The sequence below is a fragment of the Salarias fasciatus genome, chromosome 23 (genome assembly GCF_902148845.1).
Source record: "Salarias fasciatus chromosome 23, fSalaFa1.1, whole genome shotgun sequence".
Taxonomy (NCBI): Eukaryota; Metazoa; Chordata; class Actinopteri; order Blenniiformes; family Blenniidae; genus Salarias; species Salarias fasciatus.
The window spans coordinates 21703917-21726420 of record NC_043766.1 but is presented as its reverse complement, the minus strand read 5'-3'; the positions used below and the strand labels follow the sequence as shown (position 1 = coordinate 21726420).

Here is a 22504-nt window from a genome sequence, read left to right as displayed (position 1 = left end):
AGCATCAGAACCCGAGTGTGACACCGGGTTGCCAGATCCGACTGGCAAAAGTACGGCAAAGGAAGAAAAAAGAAAAAAAAAAGAAGAAAAAAAAAAACAATCACCCGCACACATGAGGAGTGATGCTGGATTTAAAGTCTGTTTTCAGAATCCGTTAGTTTCAGCTTTAAAGAATCCAAGTTTGAATTGAAGAAGCAAAGCCTATTTTAAATAGTTTCTGTCTATACAGACCTGGATAATTTGACACAATGAATCACACGATCTCTGGTATATTACCAACATCACAGTGCAAACAAGTAAACTATTTTCATTGTTATTTTGTTTTCATGCTATTGTTATTGTTATTGTTATTGTTATTGTTATTGTTATTGTTATCATCGAATGCTGATTGTTCATATTCTTTTGACGTATTATCCATCACTCTTCTGTCCAGCTACAGCAACAATGCAAATTTCTCCATTGTGAGACAAATAAAGGATTGTCTTACATTAAGAGCAAAGGGGATGAAGAGTAGTGCTCTTGTCTGGAGAATCCTAAGGAGTTTAATTGAAGTTCACAATCCAAGTTTATTTTACAGCATCCACAGGCAGTTTAAAAAGCCCGTCTCAGGTAGGTGTCTGAGTCTGGGTCTGTTTTGAGGAGTACGGTTGTTTAAAGATTTGGGGTAATCTTTTGAGACTACTCTGGATGTCATTTAAAGATGATGTTAAGGAATGAAATCAATAACAATATGACACTATTAGGGCTCTAATGTGTAGCAGTGGTTAGTGCTCTCACCTGACAGAGGTCATGAACTCTAACAGAGGAGTTTGCATGTTTTCCCTACTTGCACAAGTTTCCTCTGGGTACTCCAGTTTCCTCCCATGGATCAAAAGCATGCATGTGAGGCTAATTGGTGAAATTAAATTTCCCTATAGGTGTGAGCCTGTGATTGTCTGTCTCTGTGTTTTTGGCCTGTGGTGAAAGGCGACATGTTCATGGTGAAACCTGCCCTTGCCCATTATGAGCTCTGATCGCCTCCAGCAGTCTGTGACCTTGCACAGGATAAAGCAGCATAGAAGACGGACAACATTATCATTGCCCAGTGCGGAACAGATTTCCCCAACAGTTATGTCAAGCAGGTCCAAATCAATCAATCTATTTCGTTCTCTCTTTCTGAGATAGTCAAGCTCACAAGCTAGGTGTGACCATTTATTAATAAATATCACTCATGAAACATGCATACAAGAAAGGTCTTTACAGGTCTAACATGTCAAAAAATTAAGGATAATCCACAGCAGTTCTTTAAAAGTAGCCCAGTTCCACATACCTGGCAACCCTAACATGACACCCACAGTGAGAGCCCCTCTTAAATAGCGCGAGACTGTCTGACAAGTTGATACGAGATATGCAGAAAACTCACAAGGGGTTGTACGACATCTGCAGTCTGTGGTAACACCTCAGGTATGCTGCTTTTAATGAAGTACGAGCCCAGTTTAACTCCAGCTCGTCCAGCCTCTGCAGCACAGTGCATCACTGCCATCCACTGGCAAAAAGAAGGTACTGAAGGAAACACCAACCCACATCCCACTATGTTGAAATCAACACATCTGAATATGTCACACCTTTAAGAAAATAAAAAGTGTTATAGTATAGTGTCAAAGGGTGGTATGATGAGCAGACATCCGTCCAGACAAGGGTTCTTGAAGAAAACAAGTACAACATACAAAAGGACACAGCAAGCAAAAAGAAATATTTTTTTTAATGGTTGATTCAGTTTAACCAAATATTTCACATGTAAATAAAACAACAGATGAGTCACACGGTAGCAGTTTGCATTTTCATCTCACAGCAAGAGGATCTGCAGTTCAAGTCTGTGTAGAGTTTTTGTGTATAGTTCACTTGTTCTCCACTTCTGCACATCACGAATATCTCACTCAACACACTTTTAAATCCTTGGTCCTTAGTGTGACCCCTCTCTCATCTTTTAAAACCATTTTCCTCTTCCTTCTTTTAATCTATTGTGGACACTGTATACTGATAAATGGATGTGTTGGAAAACATTTTTTTCTCTTGCATGGAAAGCATCACCCAATTTATAAATATATCAAATTGTCCTTGTTACAAGCAGATCTGAAACACTTCAGAAATAAACCTTTTGTGGAAACAGGTATTTTGAGTCAACAGTTTTTAAACAATGAGTGCCACAGGAGATCTTTTCATACTTTAATAAACATTTGTATTGGTAATCTGGTTTCAAAATAAGAAAAGAATGAAAAAGTATTTTTTAATCAATTCCTTGGTCCTCAGCTCACGTACTGACAAACATTTCTACCGATCTTCAGTAGTTTGAACCACCATCTTCACGTCCTTCACTTCATAAACGGATCACCTGAGATGTGATTTACACACATGTGACACTCTGCTGTGGCAACATTGACAAGTAACAACCAAGACGAAGAAGCTAAGTTGGTTTGGTACATTTGCTTTCAGACCAAGGATTAATTATGCAATGGAAAGCGTCAACTTAATATAAAAAAGAAGATGGGATGCTCTCAGAAACACACCTGCCAAACTGGCAAGGTGCATACAAAATGACAACATGTCGAGCCAAGCAAAACTTTTTAAACAAACTGACTTTTATTAATTCCACACGTCAATAACAGCAGTTAGAATATGATGATTCTTAATTTTACAGTTTCGCCCTCAACAGGCTTAACCCTCTATGGTACACATTATGATGCTAATCAGGAAATAACATATTTGGAGTGTTTTTTTTTTAATAATCTAACACAAACTGGATGAGTTTTATAGATATTCTTTGTGGAACTTTTTGAGGTCTGTTGCCTGTAGGTAACACTATAACATAATGGATGATTGAATAAGAAAAGTTTTCCTCAAATTTTAACATCGTTTATCTCATAAACATGAGTAAAATATTTAGTAGCTTCAGCAGGTTACAATACATCTCATTTTAAATGTAAAAAACATTAAAAAAGCAGCCTTTTTAAAAAGGCTTGTCTGAATGTTGCATTCAGACAACATTGATCCACTGTGGAACAACCCAGAATCATCCAATATCAAAACAAAGACAAACCGTTTGCAAAACAAGAAACTAGCATCAATGTAAGGTGTTTTTCAATTCTATTTAACTTCATTTCACGTGTCCTGTCAGTGTGTTTATACTTGACACGCATTGCAGTCTTTTTGGTTTTTCTGCTCACTTTTCATGGGAGTCAGTGTGGAACGTTTCAAGTTGGGCCTCTGCGCATCTCTTCAGAGAGATCTCCCTCATTTGAAAGTCTACCCCTTTTCCATAGAACCTTCCTCTCGTTGCATAGACAAAATCGCCACTTCATCTTCAAATTTAAGCCTGCTGTACTGACCTTTGTGCTGTCTGTCATTGTTAGGCATGACCAATCGTTAGTCTCTAGTATGTAAAAGTGAGATTTTTTTTTCCGGAAAAAAAGAAAGTAAGTATTAGATAGTTAGATATTTAGCTTATTTATTTAATCACCTTTATCGTAGGCTGCTATTCTCATGCAGAACTGGGCTGTTTTGGTCAAAATAATTTTTCCTGTGGGTCACAATAGTGGTTTTAATATGCAATCATTACTACCAATACATGGGCATTAATAGAACTGTCTTTTCTTAGAATTGTGAAGACTAAAAGAATATGAATGCCATGACTTTTTTTTTTTTTTTTTTTTAAAGGTTTTATATACAATGATGCACACTACCAAAGTTGCATGCTGTCTTGGTGATTCCATAAAGGTGCACTGCTGCATTTTTTAAAATGTTTAAATTATTTTATAAGCAAATAAAAGTAATGAAAAAAATCTACCAATCATGCTTTACACACAGTAATGGATATTTCTTTTCCTGTTGAAATGAAACTTTTCAGGCGCAATTAGTGGAACAAAAGTGTTCGACATTGAAAGAGTCTGAATAAAAAGGTTCCAATATGGCTTCCTTAAAGTCATGTTTGAAATTAAAGCAATCTGTTGGTTCTCTATGTTCTTTCCTCTCTCTTTATGTGGCATTATTCAACCAGGCCGAAAAAAGTGTGTTGTCATACCATAGAGGGTTAAAATGTGTCCCAAGCTCTGCGCATTAGGTACAGGATGCAACAACCCACACGTCACACAGTTCAAGGCTCAAAAAATATTTAATAGACATACACAAAAACAAAATACCCACCTCTCCAAAATAACAAATTGTATTTCTCTGCTAATGCTACTTTCTCCATTGTGTGAGAGTGGGAAAAAGATGCCACTACAAAAATAAATCCATGCCTTCAGCTCTCTCTAGTGCCTGACACATCCTGCACATGCTGGCTCAGTTCCACCAGCTCTGCTCTTAAACCCATAAGGGAGGTATAGGGAAATCATTTAAAGAGCTATTCCAAATAATTATTTATACATATAGAAGTTACTTACAAAAAAAATTTGCCTTGTTAAATGCAGGTGGCATGTAAGTTCTAAAAAAAAAAATAAACATTAGCGAGTTTTTAATTTCGGGAGATAAACATTCTTTCCTGGGACAAACCAGTGTACCACTGGCTGAACTTGAATCAGTTCTGAGCAGATTGCCAATGTTTTATACCATTGTTTAAATCTGTATCACTTCAAGTTGTAAAAAAAAAATTAAAAAAAAGCTGAAAAATGGAAGACAATATCTGACTTAACCCAGCTTGTCAATCTTAAGCCCTAACAGTGGATGCATTTGTTAATCTGAAGCCCAACATGAATCTTTAACTCTAATCTTTAATTGTCTCAAAGCAGAGCACATGAAAACCAGAATCTGTCCTGATTAATCCCCAACCAGAAAAGAAATGTTTACGTCATTGGGAAAAAAAAAAAAAAATCCTCCACATTGCCCTCCAGGTGCAACAGGCCCACACAAAAGATGTGCAGAATGTATTAATACTCACTAGTGGAGGGCTTTCAAATTGAAAAAAGGGTCATGGGATTCTATTGAAATATCGATCAAGTGCAAACAGTTATTGCAAAATTTTTGTTATCAAACAAATGCTGAAGCCTGAAGGCCTAAGGCTTGCAGATCCAGTCTGATGTCCCCATATGACAAGCAGCCATCACATACTGACAATACTATAGTGTAGATGCAGTGGAAAATTTGTTGTGTGTGGGGTTTTTTTTTAATACGAAAACTGCTTAATGAATAAAGTTTGATTCGATGTTATTTCATAGCCTACACTGCAAGTAGTGACTTTCAGTTCACCTCCTTCCCAGCAAAAACGATGCGACTTTATCTTCAATGAGAAGAGCCTGAGAGGGGCCGCTGGATGGCGAAGCGCTGCTTGTTCCAGACGGGACTACTGGCAAAATAATTCTTGACAACTCAGAAGGGTTGGCCTTACAAATACCTAATTAGATTTTGTTGGGTTAAATGTGCTGCACAGCAGAATATTTTGAATGGTGCTTTGACCGAGGATGGTTCAATTCAGGGGGAAAGGAAAGCAGCGTTCAAAAATAGTTGAGCCAAAACTTGTATCTAAACACCCAAGTCCCAGCAGCAGAAGTGCCCTGATATCCGCAAATCAACAGCTACGGTCCGTACAGGACTACAGACAGATTTTGAAGACTTACCACAAACAACCGAGAAGTACATGTGAAGCAAATAAATAAATATGCTGCAAAAGCTGGACACAACAGCATCGGATCAAGGAATGACAGAACATGAATATTATTTGTCTAAATTGTGACTGGAAAAGCTTTCATGTCATGAATGAAATATAAATCTCACTCACACATCAGCTAAAAATGAAATGAAAATAAAACTAACTGGTCTTCACCACTCAACAAAAGGCACCAAAACCTCAAACTCATTTCCTGCTCGCTGAAGAAGAGGTCTCCGTTTGCCCTACAGTTAGCTCAGTGAAACTCTGTCGTAAGAGCCAAAATGATTCCCATCAGAAAAGATCGTAATACACTGAGAAACACCACAAGCTTATGCATCACTCACGCCCACAATTATGTCTGTTATCCACAAACTAGCTCACTTCTGACTGAGGATTTAGTTGACGCAATGGAATTCAGGAAAACGCCGTCTCCCGTGTGAAAATGGCTAAGAAATCTCTGTTCTTCTGTCTCCAACGTCTATTCAAAGCAACTCTGATCGGTCTGCTAAGTTTGTATGACTGAGGTAGGTTCTCTTTATCAAAAGGACAAAATGAAATGGAAAGCATTACACTTTGAGGCCTGTATTGTGTGCTGCCATGTCATCAGTAAAAACCTGAAAACAGCCTTTCACCCTTACGCGTGTGAGCAAATAGCACAATAGAGGGGATTTAAATTTGCAATCAATAGTATGTCTGCCTTGTCCCCCCCCCAAAATATTTCTATTTCCACTTAAACCTTCAAAACTGCAAAGCCTCCATAACAAATTGCCTAGTCATCACAGATGAGACCATAATCAAGAGATGCAAACAATGGAGTCCCATGGCTAAAAGAGCCAGTAATTCCAAAACACGTAGAAGGAGACAGGGTGGTAGAGCTGGATTAGTCTGAAAAGAGAGGAGCAGAGGTGGTGGTGGTGGTTGTTCGGTGCCAATCCATTCAGTCTTTGTAGTTGAAGGATGTACAGATATTCACTGTCTGGTGATGAGTGGCCAAAAAAACAGTTACTTCCAGTGGTGTACAGCAAAGAAAAGTCACTTGAGACTCAAGACTGACTAACAGTGATCGATTGGGTGTTGTATTATCATCAGGCGATAACCCAGAGCTTCTAAAAAGGCTCTGAATTTCCGGGGCATGAAGTCAGGTTGTTGCATTTAGTGGATGACTGTGATCTTTTCCTCAAGTTTTAAGCCCCCTGTCTCTGTGTGTTTGTGTCAGTCTATGAGGGGACATACAGCGGGGTCAGTAGACTGTGAGCAGGTCCTTGTCATGGTTGGATCTGCGCCTCTTTGGGGTGGCACTGCCGGTGCTGTCCTCACCATCTCCTCCTGTCGCACCCCTGATCTCCTCCTCGTCCTCCTCCTCCTCGTCATCCTCAGAAGAGGAGTCAAGTGTCAGGTCTACCACTACGCCGCCTCCCGTTGTCCCCACAGAACTGCTTCCAGATTTGCCCGTCAGACTGGAGCTGCTGTGGGCTGGAGAGTGGCCATTAGCTTCAGGACTGCCTGCAGAGGGAAAAGGACACCTTCAGTTTCCAGAAGTAATGAAAAACAATCACTTTATCAATGTCCAGTGTCGCGCTTTGTGAATGGACAATACTTAATTATATTTTGGGCATTACTGTTTCATGCATTGTCCCATTCTGCATTGTGTTTTAATTTCCAAAGACTCAATTAAAAGTTTAAAATAAAGGAAAAAAAAAAAAAAAAGCATTAGTCTTTTTGTGTAGCCTTTTTTTTTCTTCTTGTTTTCCAGTTGACAATTTTTCAATGAACTCACAACAGCCACGAAGCAAAAACTTCAAATGAAAATATAAAATTTTAGGTGGGGGACTGTTGCTTTGCTGTCCACTGGTGAGCTTCATGAATGTCCAATGTAAGAGAAAAAAAAAAAAAAAAAAAAAAAAAAACCCCACTGTAGAAGATCCCCAAAAACAGAACTGAATGAATTTGATAAGTGGAGGGAGGCTGAAAGAGGACCGCAGAACGTGTTTAAGATTAGGCATCAAGTTAGAAGTTTGGCTTGAAGATGTTGAACAAACATAAACAACTTTCTGGAAAAAAAAAAATTCTGGCAGTATGGAAACTTTTCAGGGTGTAATATTTTTCTCAAATACAATCAAACGTACCATAATCGGGTGGCATTAAATTCAGTTTATTTCCTGTAGCATTCTGTCTTTAACCTTTACTTTGCACCATAAAGTGGAGGAGTGAACCACTATGCCTCTGTTCCTGCATTCAGGCCAGGTACAGAAGCCGCACATTCTGACAGTATCAATGTTTGTCCCCTCTTACTCTCAACAGGTGGTCGAGACCCTTTGACCAAGATGACCAATTCAGAATATCTAGCAGCTTTCCTAATATTACTGTGTATTTTACAAGTTAATGTGAACAAACGTGTGATATGCCTGGAAAAACTGGCATGAATGAATTATCATACTGCCGGAGTCCCGGGAACCAACCTCTAATATATGCTGCAAACAGGAGAGAAGCTGTACTCGTGGCAAATATGTAAAGTATAGTTTCTGCCAGCAACACAGCGATGAACATGACGTGTTTAAAAGGTAACAGACCGCCAGACACCTTCAGGGAACCAAAAAAGAAACAAAAAAAACAAAAAAAACAAAAACACTATAACTTACATATATCGACAAGAGGAAACTCCGGTGTGGTGCTGCGTTCTCTTTCACGTTCCTTCTCCTCTTTGACAGGTCGCCAGGAGCCGTCAGTCAAGTACTCAATCTCCTCGATGTCTTCATTTGTCTCCGTCAGAATCTCACTTAAGAGACTAAAACAAACACCACTGGTTAGGTGAACACAGCAGACAAGATCTTGCACAGCTCATTTTGGGCACTTCTGTACTTTTATATTTTGGTACATTATAAAAATGATGATTGAAGAGGGGATTTTCACACAAGGCAGACTTTAAAGGACGCAAAAACCCCTCGCAGCCAAAACGCAGCACAATTGCTTTCAGTCTCTGTGAAAATAAGGCCATAGCTGAGACATTTGTACAGAATTTTCAAACGACAGACACACAAACCTTGTGGATGAAAATAGTCCATAATGGACATGCACTGCCAGATCAAAGCTAAAATCAGCTTGACTGTTTACATTATACTGTGTCTGCACGTGTTGGTATTACAAGACGTACTGCCAGCTAGTGGCCTGGCATGCAAATTACAACCATTATCATGTGCAACCTTTTGTAAACAAAAATGGATAAACTATACTGCTTTGAGTAAACTGCTGTGTAAGCATCACTTCACATGCTAGAGGCTTCAAAACTATACAGCTGATGTGAAGGGTATTCCTGCCCATTTTAAAGTTACTGATTCCTCAAGATTAACAGTAAATGGTGTGGCAGTGAGTCCGACAAGTCGGAGCATGTTTCTTTCCAGTTACCCATCAATGGTGAGCAGCTCGTAGGGAGCGGGTTTGTCACAGACAGGGCACGTCCATGTGGGCTTCTTCTCATTCATTTGTAGGAAGAATATCACGTCGAAGCATTGGAGATGGGCACAAGTTAGTGCTCTGCATGGCACACCAAGTCGCATCTTCACTAGCTGAAAAGACATTAGTGCATACAGCATGTTGGTGGCACAAACTTATCAGACATTTCCAGACAAAGTGAGACATTAGGTGTACTTACTGGGCAAATGAGAGAGACGCGGAGTCCTGTGGTGGCAATTTCACTCTCTGGGTCAAAACGAAGTTTGTCCTGAACTGTTAAAAAAAAAAAAAAAAAAGAGTGAATGTTTATTTAAATGTATTTATTACAAAGCCAAAACATATTAATCATCAATCAAATGTCACGGCTTCATTTTGAAAAAAACTACACAGAAAAAGAAAAAGAAAACACACCTAACAAAACAGACCTAATTTAATTAAATAAAAAAAGACAAAAACAAAAACAAAACTACTCGCTCTCCTTGGTGATCAGTCTTTTAACACACATTAAGATATATGAAAGAAGATGAGAGCTGATAATACCAAACAAGGTACTAGGGTTGCAGCTATTACTTGAGTAACTCGAGTACAAAAAATGATCGAGGCAAATTCTTATACCTCGAGTCTTCGTTTAATTAAACTCGCTTTAGATTGCAGAACTTTACTGCTGCTTTGTAGAGCTTTATTATATTGGCTTTGTTTTTAAACCAGCACTGGTGTAAACTTTGAAAGTTGTTAAAAAAAAAAAAAAAAAAAAACTTTTCCAAAGAAAAAATGGAATTTGGTTGCTCATTTTGAAAGCCCTAACATGTTGCATTGTATAAAATTGATTTACAGTTTCAAAACAAAAAAAAGAATAGTTCATTACAGTACTCAATTACCCTAAGAAATGATTGACAGAACTTGATTCCAAAAATACTCGATAGTTGCAGCTCTAAAAGGAACCCTGTTAAGCCGCATTTTGTAATAAATGCCCAAAATGTGATAATTTTGTCATTTCATTTTGTAATAAAGCCGTATTTCGTAATAAACTGCCCCAATGCATTTTGTAATAAATATTGCCGCATTATGTAATAAGTTATTACATTTTGAGAAGATTATTACAAAATGCACTTCCAACTTTTTTATTTTCCGCAAAATGTAATAGCATGGTGCATTATGTAATAATACCTCTTTTTTTAATGATTAATCAAACAATAAACTTAGACAACAGTGACTTGGAAGGCTACAGGAAGCTTGCTTTAGCGATAGCACTGTCTTTGATCCGTGTTGTGGGAAAAAAAGTGCATCTCAGTAGCAATACCTTCTACAATATAGCCTAATAAACCAAGCATGTTTCTGTAACCGAGTTTCCCTTTCAATGTTTCGTTTTACCTTTATCAAAACTATGAACCCTGATCTGCGACCTTAAAGTGGTGGGGGAGTGTGAGTGCCCGCGTGATCCCAGGAGCTATGTTGGTAGGTTCTCCCATAGCAAGCAGGTCCTGGGTGAGGGGCCAGACTAAGACCAGTTCTAAAACCTCCTATGAGAAACGTTAAATCAAGGACCGTGACATCGCCCGGTATGGCGCAGCCAGGGTCCCGCCCTGGAGCCAGGCCTGGGGTTGGGCCTCACAACGGGCCCTGTGGGCAAAGGCCCGGCCTGGGGCCTCAACAAACCCAAACAAAGTATAATTATGAAAAACCGCTGTATTCTTTAGCCCCTCTAATGGGTTTGTTCAAATAAATTCTATGAAAAAAAAAAATATTTTCCCCTCTTGCAAATGGGGCAAAATTATTAGGAAAATACTTTGTATTTTAATAACTTGGAAAATATCACCCGAAGCCTGTTTTTGGTGTCATCAGCACTTAAGCTTCTGTAGAAGATCTGAATGTCCAAAACTCATCAAAACTGGGTCTGGATTCGACCGTACAGTGAAGAGTTTTGACAAAAATACAGATGTCCAAAAACCGTATAACTTATATCACAGAGATGACAAGTCTGGTTCTGCACGTTCACATTTACCAAAAAGTGGAGAAAAAGTAAATGTCATGAGACCTCTCCATCAAAGAATCTGCAGTTTGGGGTGTAACCACTAAACTCAGGAAACGATATGAAATACGATACGGGACTCATGACAGGAAATAAAAATGAAAGAAAATCACCTGATGAAGATAAGGAATTTGAAGAAAAGCAATTCGAAAGTAAAAACTGGATAGTGTAATGGTTTTGGTCTACAAATGAAGACTGAATTCTGATGTTAAATTCTATCAATCTCAGTTTTTTAATATTAATTTCGTAAACATAAATGACTATTTCATAAAAACTTTGGTCTTACATTGTTTGTATAACTTTGGTTCAAATTTAGGCAGGCCAACACTAAAAAAAAACAAAAAACAAAAAAACTGCCGTCCTCTCGTACTCTCAGACAATCAAGCAAACATTTCACACACACAACAGTGCAGCTTCCGTAGCTCTCGTCACACTACCGCCTAGACATATAGACATAGATATCTAGATGTAGGTGTCTAGATACGTGTGGATGCCAAGTAGTACATTCAAATCGAACATATATCTGCATATATGACTTATCTGGCGACACCGGGCTGTCATGGAGGAGAGGCGTGAGCGGACCGCGATGAAATATTGGTGAAACTAATGAGTTTTTGGACGATTAAAGCCGTTTTGCTAGCGGCGCTATACATGCCCCATCTGCTAACAGTATAGGGATGTGCGCCGCTGGATTTTGGATCAAACTTTCTCCCGAAGAACTGTTGGGAGCAGAAAAGCCTTCTGGGTGAGTATGTTGTTGTACTTCATTCCATAAACAATGTGAAAACTGTTTAAACCGAACTTATCCTTTAAACATATGAAGGTTATTTCTGCCTGTCTACAGTAACAAAATACTAAGACTTTTGTTTTTTATTAGACTACTCAAAAAGTGCTTCATTGCTCTAAACAATGAGGACAACTTGTTGAAATGAAAAGGAAAACTAAATCCTCCTCAGGGCTGCAGCCTACTGTGAGAGAGATGAACAATAATAGGTATTTTCAAAGTTATTTCTGCTACCAATTGTGTAAAAGGAAAACAACATGGTTTAAACAAGCTTTACATTAATTAAGGGTCACAGACATCCAGGATTTATTTTTGGTCTCTCATTTTATCATTTCTTTAGTTATTTAAATTTATTTTTTTGTGCATATTTCAATTTTACTCCGTTTACTGTCATTTTATTCTGCACAATTTTGATACATCCCTAACTGCAATGCTTGAAAATGTATACTTTTTTTTTTCCTGTAAAAGAAGATTGCAACAAAAACACAGACGTGACCATGTGTAATCTCAATGTCATTCTTAGGATTTCTGTGAAAAAAAACCAATGAATTAATAAAAAATAAAAAAAACAGTATCACTTACTCCGTTCACGGCAGCGATCTGCACTCTCAACAGAGCAGAGTTTGAGCTGACTGTAGAGCTCTGCTGCAGTGAAGACCCTCACTAGATACAACGCCACGGAGTACCGCTGAAAGCACATCAAAGATGAGAAGATTACATATGGAAGAAGTCCTGACTATTATCAGGTTGATACTCAAATCTCTGAGCATACTGTCAAGCAGCTTTGCACACATGCATAAACTCACATGCATTAACTCATTTTAACCACTGAACAGATATGGTACCAATTAGCAAAGAGGCCAGAGCTTAATTTATCACACTAACTGCACACATCCTTACTGGCGACTTGTCAACAGTGGGATTAGACCAGCAAGTTTCAGGTTACAAGCGCAAGTAAAAATTTTATTCCACAATTGCCATACTGGATAAATCGGCACATTATGTCCACCAATACCAATTATTAAATCACAAATCTTAAATTGGAGCACATGAACAGTTGGGCATTAGAATTAAGGTGAGGGAATATTCAACATACTGCAACTCTCACACAAAGAACAAAGATTTCAAGTTGTGGAAAGTTTTTACTGTTCATGGTTGCCTTCATGACCCTGAACGACAGTGATGATCTTCAGCGTCGGACACTTACCTTTCCAAAATTTCCCCAAGTTATGGTCACTCTGTTTGCAACATTAGAAAGGTGTAGCCACGGTGTGATGTTAACAGGGCGACAGGGGCGGCGGGGTTCAGCACCAGGCTTGTTTGAGGGGTAGTATCCCTGTAAACACAATACATTTGATTTGAGTGATAAAATCTTAAACATGTCTTACATCAACAGTGACCACTGGGAAATCAATAATTCAAACAAACATTTTCATCAATACAAAAAACAAAAAAAAAAAACAAGGTCCTTGAGGTTGTGGGGTACGGTTGGGAGTGTCTACACGGTGACTCAGCTGATTCCAGAGGTTTTCTCTGAGATTCAGGTCTGGAGAAACTGCAGGCTTCTTCATTTGCGGGGCTTGAGTCTCCAGCAGCCGTTTCTTTAATGATGTGACCTGGATGAGCTGGATGAAGATGAAATTAGGCCTGTGTTCACGCGCATCCCCCCCCGGACTGGATTCGTGACGCTCCTGATGGCGGGATGGCCGCGACACCGGTGCATTCACACAGTGCCCCTATGACATGCCTGGCCACTCCGAAAATCATAATCGTCACAGCTGCTCAGAGAAAAGGAAGCGACAAGAAAAAGCTGAATCAACTCGTGGATTACGCGCTGTAAGCATGTACCAAGAGGGAAACAAAAAGACACACCGAGAGAGAACACAGGGATGGCAGGACCGATTGGCTGAAGCTGTCAAGCCACGCCCACTGCTGCACCTTCTAGTCATTAGAACTTCACGTGCACAATGGAACTCACAGGTGTTGTCAGCTTTTTTGCCGAGTTTAGAGAGATGAATCGTAGCAGTGCATTCTCATGTCAGATTGCACACCTGCTACATAAAATGCATACAGGTTGCCAGGTCTGTCAGTGACCACTTCTCCACCTCTTAAAGTCTCAGTGTGTCTGTCACCCTGTGACGCCAAGCTCACTGGCCACCTCCATCTGAGAACAACCTGCTTGAAACCTTCAATGGCAAAGTACTGTTGCCCAATTGTTTGGCGTCATCTTGGTCTCGCAATGCCAAAGTGAAAAGGACGATGAGGACTCCAACACAAGAAGGCTCACTAAACTAAACACGATAAACCAAATTATATGTAACCAACCTTAATAATTAGCCACTCAAATCAAGAAAGAGACCAAGCTGACCAACCAGCATGTAAATCTGTCCTGAAATTCAGCAGTCACTTTCATCAAGTGCAGAGAGATTGGGAGTTGCAATGATGAGCAGCCAGGCGGCTGCTTCAGGTGAACAAAATGCTTATCTTGCTGCCGTGTCTCAGTACAAAAAAAAAAAAATCCTAAAGATTCCTTTGTAAAAAATTGATTCAGATTGAAATATTTATTCCTCATAGAGCAAGCGTTAAGCAGGGTGATCCGGATAGATGACTGTCAGTGCATTCCACAGCTGGCTGGAGTGGCTTTTGAATCACACCTCTGCTCCTGCCGCACAGGGCAGCGACTCTCCACAGGTGAAACCACTGTCGATGACGAAGGGGAAAAGATGAGTAAGGTAAGTGACCGCTGTTAGACCAAGGAGCCCAAGTTGTAGCAAGCAGGATCACATATTTGCAAGCTGACGGGAGAAGGTAGCAGGTGGCACGAAACTCCCCACAGCCAAGAAACTATCCTGAAGTCCCACCTCAGTGTCACGAGGATACTGGCTCCGTTTTCCCTTTTGTGCATCGAGTGACAGCCGTATGTGTTTAGTAACATAGTGAACACTCAGGTGAAGAACACACCACTGTAGGTGGGAAAGTCTTTCACCAACTGTCCCAGTAGCTCTTCATCTTATCTTTAGTGTTTACAAACGTGCCCTAATCAAAAACACAAGCAGCAGAGACAAGGTCATTAGAGAAATGGGTAAAACAGCACTGACTTCGGATAAAACGACACCAGAAAAACAAAAACAAAAAAAAAAACAAAAAAAGCAGAACACTGGTACCAACACTGACCCAAATAATATTCACTAAAGTTGCATGGATTAGAGCCAGACAGGATGTTGCTAAAAAAAAGTTATAAATCTGGTCATATTGAAATTTAAACTTATGCTGCAAACAGATCAAATTTCACCAGTAAAAAAAAAAAAAAAAAAAAAAAAAAAAAATCAGTTGGTAAAAATTAGGACACAAGATATTCAAAAGCACAAAACCCACAAGCACAAAGCTATTAACAACTGTTAAGTCAGAGTCCAACCCATTTCACAAACTGGCTAATAAGTATTTGACAAATTTCACATTCACAGCCAAACCAGGTTTAAAACTCACCGGCCAGCTGCATTCTCTCATAGCTCCGTGCCCACCAAAGGTGGTTAGGAAAAGATTGCTGGGCAATTGCAGTATGGAAAAAGGCTTTAGATGCCAGTGTCTGTCCTCCCGCTCTATACCGTCACAGTGGGGAATAAAGAGTTTTACAAAGTGCTTGGGAGAAAAAGGGGTCATGTGTTCCGTCAGTAACCTGACATTTCTTTAAAGTGTCTTAGGCCGGCTGATCACCATCTTTTTGTCAACAGAGGTGGGGCAAAGATGGTCAAACCTCAAAGTTTTTGCCTCTGCATGGCCAACAGCATAAAGCCTGCTTTGACCAAATAAATAAATAAATAAATAAATAAATAAATAAATAAATAAATAAACATCTTAAGAGTCGGGCGGAGGGATCATAAGATCGACTACAGATTCAGACTCGGACAGGCGGCTGCAGTAATTGTACCGGACTGTTGAGGTGATGAGGGAGCTGAGCTGTACAGTATAGCAAAGTTCTGTGATTACTGGTTGGTTGACATTCCCACTCTCACTTATAGTCACGATCTTTGGGTCATCACTGAAAGAATGAGATTGTGGATACAAGCGGCCAAAATCTGTTTTCTCCGCAGGTTGGTGGGCATTGCTCCTTGTGACAGAGTGAGGAGTTCAGCCGTCCAAGACAGACTCCGAGTCAAGCTGGTTTTCCTCCACAATGAGAAGAGCCAGTTGAGGTGGTTTGGGCATCTGATTTGGATGCCAACAGTTGCCTCCCCTGAGAGGCTTACTACCAGGCATGCCCCCCCCCCCCTCCCCAGGACAGCTGGAGGAAGTTGGAAGATTCAGTGATGTCTGAGTTTTTTTTTCTCTATGTACTGCGACTGTGACCCCATGCAGACTAAGAAAAAAAACAATGGATGGATGTTTTACAACTGCATATCATATGGTCAACAGCTGTCTTCAAATGTGCTTTCTGCATAAATTTTGTTTTTAATCAACACTTACTGGCACATGACAGTAGGACTGGTTGACTTTGACGGCAATATTGGGAGGATACTGGTCTTCCTGAACACCAGAGGAGTCTGTGTAGCAGATTCTGGAACAGAGAACAAAGAGGAGGAGGAAGCTCAGTGTCACTGGTCCATGAGGAGAACCAATTGCATATTTATCAAGTATTGCAAAACTTCAGATAAATGTATGTGGTTTTTTCATTCCAATGACAGCTACATTCAAAACAGCACAGGTGTAGGCAAGGTAAAATGAAATTTCGTGACTTTATGTCTAACAACTACTCCAAACTTACCGAAGAACCACTTGAATTGATCGGACTCCTGGACGAAGCTCACTGAGAAAGTGAAGGTTTACAGGTCACAATTATTATCTACAACATATTTTCACATACAAAGTGCAGCTCTGAAGACAAGTTTGTTCTTACCCTGCGTTTCTGAGCTGGTCTGCTTGGCTTGGCGTTAACTCAAAGACGCACTGACTATCCTGTAGTTTCTCACTGGTGTGGGCAACTGATGAAGACAAAGCATTAATTAAAACCTGAGCAAAGACAATTTCATTGCTTTACAAAAAATGAAAAAGATAATTTGCACTCACTGAGCTCTGTTGGTGGGTGCAGTGTTTCCAAAGTATGGTAGAAGGGCAGTGGGACCAGCTTGACCTCAGTCTCGGGTGTAGTGAGCGGTTTGGAAAGGACATTCGGTGTGGCTTTTTGATCATTAAGTATTTTGAAGAAGTCATATCCTCCTGATGTTGGAGTGGGACTGGGGGACGAGTAAGGAGAGTCGCCATCGCTGCGCCGTGTTGTTGCCAGCCAAGTAGGTGGTTTGGGGAAACGTGACAAATATAACTGTTTGACTTTCTTTAGTAGCTCTGGGCTGGAATCTGTCTGCAACAACTTGAGTGCACGCCCCACTAGGTCCTGCTTCAGCCCACTTTTGCTGCGACCCATGGAAGACAGCAATGTCTGCAGGTCTGAGACCCGTAAGCCCTTGACCATGTTCTGTTGAGAAGATGAGAAATGCACATCACAATTACAATACAGACATAACTTGTTTAAGCAATTAGCAGGTGCTAAGGTAAAGAGCTCTATGAATGCACTGTGAAATTTACAGGATGCCACTTGCTGTGATCATAAGTAACCACGTCAGCTTTCTCAGACGTCAGAAACCAAAGAATACAAACCCAAATGGCCTATCAGGATCCTACTTTTAATTTGTCTGGAAAACTGCTGAACTCCTGCTCAAAGAGGCATGCTGAATTTACAGTGAAAGGCTCCACATCATCCTCATCATCATTCATTCATTAAGACGTACATGCAGACCTCAGGCAAGGACTTTCAGAATTGTCTTTTGACTTATTGACGTAGATTCAACAAGATGCAGAAAATGTCCTTCAAATACTTTGGCCCACATGGTTGTTCTGGCAACGCACATTTGCTGACTGCACATGTTTGACATGAATCTCTGCTTCCACTAACTGACAAAGGTATTCCATTTTACTGGAACCTGGTGACTACGGTGGCCTTTCGAGTGCAGCGGACTGACTCATTGCCATGTTCTAAAGCAGATGTTACAGATGTTGGAGCTTCCTGAAATGGTGTTACCCTGTGGAGAAGCACAAGGAAGTCAAGGGATCAACAAGTCAGCTACAAAACTCAGGTGGGCCTGTGGTGTTCATACGATATTCAATTGATACCAGCCCCCCCTCAAAAATTTACCAAGAAAATTCCATCCACACTGCACCACTGTCAGCAGCTTGGCCCATTGATAGAAGACAGGATTGATCTATGCTCAAACCATTTATGCCAAATTCTGACAATACCATCTGACTGTTGCAGCAAAAAAAAATCAAGACACATCATACCAGGCAACATCATCCCACAAATCTTCCAATTTCAATTTGGGTGAGACTGTGCAAACTGACAGGAGTGGAACCTGGTCCCACCTTTTGCTGCTGTAAACCAAAAGTTTCAAGTATCAACATGTTGTGCAGTCAGAGTTGATCTGCATATCGCAGGGGTGTCCAAGCTGTGTCGTTTTACGTCTCTCCCAGTTGCAACACATCTGATTGCAATGAAATTCAGGTGTGCTTGAAGCAGTGAGATGTCTAAAACATGCAGGACAGCAGCTCTTGAAGGCCAGAGCTGGACACCCCTGGCAAATGAGTGGTTATATGAGTTAATCTTTTTCTATTATCTCGAACCAACCTGACCATTTCCTCTGGCATCAACAAGGCATTTTCCACAGAGGACTGCAGCTCACTCAATACTTTCTCTTTTTGGGACACTGCTTGTAAAATCCAGAGATGGTTGTGAAACTGGGATTTGACCAGCAGTTTCTGCAATGCTAGAATTAACCATTCTGACATTAAAAACCATCCCTTTTCTTCTCCAATGCTAAGTTTTGATTTCAGCAGCTCATCTTGATCATGTCCACAGGAACAATTGCATTTGTTGCTGCCACTATCTGAACAGGTAGACCTGATGAACTGGCTTATGACTGTATTTCACTTTTAAAATGACAAAATGGCATTATATTGTTAATATTATCTAAACTTAGTATTTGGCCTTGTTAATTTTAATACTACAGAGACATGAAAAGGTTTTGAGGACTATATTGGGCAGTCAAATCACTGCTTGGGTGTGATTGCTCACCTTTAGAGGAGAAAGTAGAAATTTCAGGATTAAACAATGACAATGCACTTCTAATATAGCCATGTAAGACACCAAATGATGCCGATGAGTTCCAGCTATTGTCAACAGTTACACTCGCCACAGTGTGTGCTATTCAGTTCATTGCTTCGAAGTTTGTTTGAACTCAATATTGAAAACGGTTCATGATTATAAGTGTTGCTACAAAACCTGCAACAGTGTATTTACACCAATAAGCCACAAAAGTTTCTAAAATTAAGCAGCTTTAAAACTAAAACCAATGTAGGGTCTCATGAAAAGTTCAACCAAAATCAAGTGCTAAGTTTTGCATAAGGGTTATTTTCAAATATTCATGTACAGTTTCACTTTGCAAAAGCATTATTTGGATGTAATTTCTCTTGTCATTTGCTCACTTCACACTTTAAGAATGAGAATTAAACAATTTTATACAAGAAAAAGGCTAATAATGTCTAAGCAGTACTTTTTGTATCTCTTTATTCAGTTCACATTTTGGAGTTGATTCCAGCTAAGTATCGATGAAAACCGGATAAATACTTATCAGGTCACCAGTGATATGGAATATTTTGACTTCAAGTTCACTGGAACGCTGTGTGAAGGACACACTGTCTTGGCTGGAGCTGAACTTTCATCTAAATAACAAAAGGATGTCATTCTGGTTGCTATCGCCTATATAAACCGGGCTGACTGAAGCCAAACAGAGAAAGTTGGAGTTCTAAGCGAGCTTCAGTCTTACTCTACGTCAGATCAGATGCTTGTAACCTCCTTGTGCAGCGTCGACACCTTGACTCCTCATCTTTGGCTCTGTTCACCTAAACATCTCACCACAGCCAGTCCATCACAGGCCAAACACAGAGAGATAATCACACTCACGCATCACTATGAAGGAAGAGCTAACCTCCAACAATTATTTTAAATCTTGGAGGAAGCGACGCACTCATGGACAGAATGACCAAACTAGTCCGAGAAGCAACTAAAAATACAAAGGATCTTCTAGCTGTGAGGTGAGAGCTCCAGCAACCATCCCACAATGTGGGCCATGCATTATCTTATTGAGGATAAATTTCGGAGGGACTTCTCTCCAAGTTCTTCCCGTTCATTGAGCAGCATGGTACACTACACCATGGCATGTCCACATAATATTAAATAAAATCTTACATGACTGCCCGAAAGAACACAAATAACTGTCAAACATAATTATCCAAATACTGGACCAACTCTATCCCTGATATTACATTTAAAGTCTATTTATTTAGTTCAATATGCATATGTTTACTTTCTTTGAAATACTATCACTGGCTTATACAACTCTGAATGGTTTAGGCCCAGTATACAATTCTTATTTGGGTTATGAAACATGTAGACGTATTAGGGTGTCGGGATCAGGCCTTTTTGTTCCAAAAACAAAACATACAGAAGGTGTTTATAGTTTATGCACCAAATATTTGGTGCAAGCACCCAGAAACCTGCAGGATGGCTCCATCTCCCAGTTCTTTAAAACCAAGACTGAGGATCTCTCTTTTTACTGCTGCCTTTCACTCATTTTCTGCTGCACAGTATTGTTAGCTATTACATCACATTTTTTTAAGCTTTATAACAATCATTTAATTTTAACTTGGAGTGTCCCCATTCCCCCCCAGTCATGTTATGCATGTATAGGTGTAAAGCACCTTGAATAGCACTGATACTGAAACGTGCTACACAAATAAATTATCATTGTCTTTGTGAAAATTTACAGGACATATTAGTCAATAAATCTCATCAATTGCGACGTAACATCTACATGTGTTTGACTCATGCAGACTCAATAGACGCCTTGTAGGGGAACCGAGCCCCACTACGTATTATTCGTAACCACTATCGTCATTGTTACATATTTGTATAAATATTTATATAATTACATTGTGTGTTATTTTTTCGAAGTAGCAGCAGCGCAGTGAAGCGCTTGCAAACGTGACTACTGGGCATAGGATTGTTGTTGTTACCCTAAGGCGTGTGAACACGCTTTATCTTTGTCTTATACTGTCGAATGGGTATCACTCGTCACACGGCTTTTTGTGTCCGAGCTTAACGTGTAAAATAAGCTGAACAACTACAGTTTTGTACGTGCTTTGAAAAATAAAGCAGATTTACAGTCGGCGAGGTTGCGGTTTGTTGTCCACTACCAGTGCAGCATGTGCCATCCGTGAGCTAGCTCGTTTGAAGACTGGGCAGTCGGTACTCAATCATGGGCATCTGAGCTTTTTTTTTTTTTTTTTTTTTTTTTCTTTGACAGGTGCACCGCTCCACAAACTAACCGGACATCTACAAACAGACAAATAAGGGAGACGATTCCCATCGTATGCGTACAAGGCAGGAGGGACGCAAACAACAGCGCCTCGCAATGCTGCTCTGCTCTCATCATTCATTTCGGCGTCTTCCTTCAGAACCAGCGTGATCTCAACCAACGCATTTGCCTGCTTAACGCTGCCTAGCACTTAGCCCCACAGGCTACTTCTTTCCGCCGCGACTTCAACACAAAATAACCACGAAAGTGAACGCTTGTATTGAATTTCATGAAAAGTCGTCAGCCTCCCCACCCCCGGGTGAGTTTGGACCCACTGTCCCGCACTCGTCTCCCATTAAACCAAAGCCAGCCAAGCTGTACTTGCCATCGCTTCCACCAGTTCGGCCGCCATCGTTGTACAGCAGTAACGCGAGAGTCAGAACCGAAGACTCTCCTTTTACCAATGAGACGTGGAACCCGCTTTGACTGACAGCTACCCTCAGCCAATCAGAACAAAGTTTCAATCAGCGCCAGAACGGCTACATTCGAAATGGGCGGAACTACCGCTTTTTAAAGATAGAGTACAACTTTTAAAAATCACCGAGAGACAGGTCTTCTCTCTTATTTAGGCCTCAGCGTCCTTCAGTTACACTACAGGTCAGAGTGGTTTGATTTTCTTGACGTTTCAGTTTGATAGTATCGAGATATTATCATCTTGTGCACTAAATTCTGTTTGTGTTGAATGTGGTTAACAAGCCCTGGGTGTTAAATGGACAGGGTCACATGGTCCGGCTAAATCCAGTCCGGGCAATTTATTCCGTTCCGGGTTTTTGCCGACTTACTGGCGATGTGGAGTTGATGCTTTGTCTAAGCAGGCATGCCAATAATTAAATAAAAACGACTAATTAGCAGAACACACATAAACAATAACAGGTTCTCCGACTATATCCATTTTTATACACTAATGCCACACTTGTGTCATGATGCTTGCAACATAATGAAAAAAAACTGAAGAAAAAAAACCTCTCTCTGCTGTCTGTGCAGGTCCAGCCCTGCTTTTATATAAGCTCCTCATGAGGGACCAAAAAGTAGCCTCATGGAAAAAACAAATATCAATTGAGGCAATTTCAGTATCCTGTCTTAACATGTTTTGCTTTGGCCTTACTTTGACTCAGAAAAGTCACAGTAATGTTACAACAGCAAATCACACAACTTTG

General features: G+C 40.1%; 1 protein-coding gene across 1 annotated transcript; it reads right to left on the bottom strand.

Annotated features, from left to right (window-relative positions):
- Window positions 1-3597: 3597 nt before the first annotated feature.
- Window positions 3598-21706, bottom strand: pias4a (protein inhibitor of activated STAT, 4a). Its single transcript, XM_030083488.1, has 11 exons — window positions 21673-21706; window positions 16948-17353; window positions 16778-16862; window positions 16646-16687; window positions 16348-16438; window positions 13091-13219; window positions 12466-12571; window positions 9270-9343; window positions 9023-9183; window positions 8260-8405; window positions 3598-7123 (listed from the first exon to the last, which is right to left on the bottom strand). The coding sequence occupies exons 1-11, from the start codon at window positions 21697-21699 to the stop codon at window positions 6861-6863; spliced, it is 1530 nt and encodes a 509-aa protein (XP_029939348.1). The 5' UTR covers window positions 21700-21706; the 3' UTR covers window positions 3598-6860.
- Between the last annotated feature and the right edge of the window lie 798 nt (window positions 21707-22504).

What these genes read in the sequence shown, in the direction of transcription:
- pias4a (XM_030083488.1), bottom strand. Translation starts at nt 21,699, where the DNA reads ATGGCGGCCGAACTGGTGGAAGCGATG. An exon ending in GACCAGCTCAGAAACGCAGG is followed by an intron (nt 16,688 to 16,777) that starts GTAAGAACAAAC and finishes TCACTTTCTCAG; the next exon opens with TGAGCTTCGTCCAGGAGTCC. An exon ending in GTTTCCTCTTGTCGATATAT is followed by an intron (nt 7,124 to 8,259) that starts GTAAGTTATAGT and finishes TTCCCTCTGCAG; the next exon opens with GCAGTCCTGAAGCTAATGGC.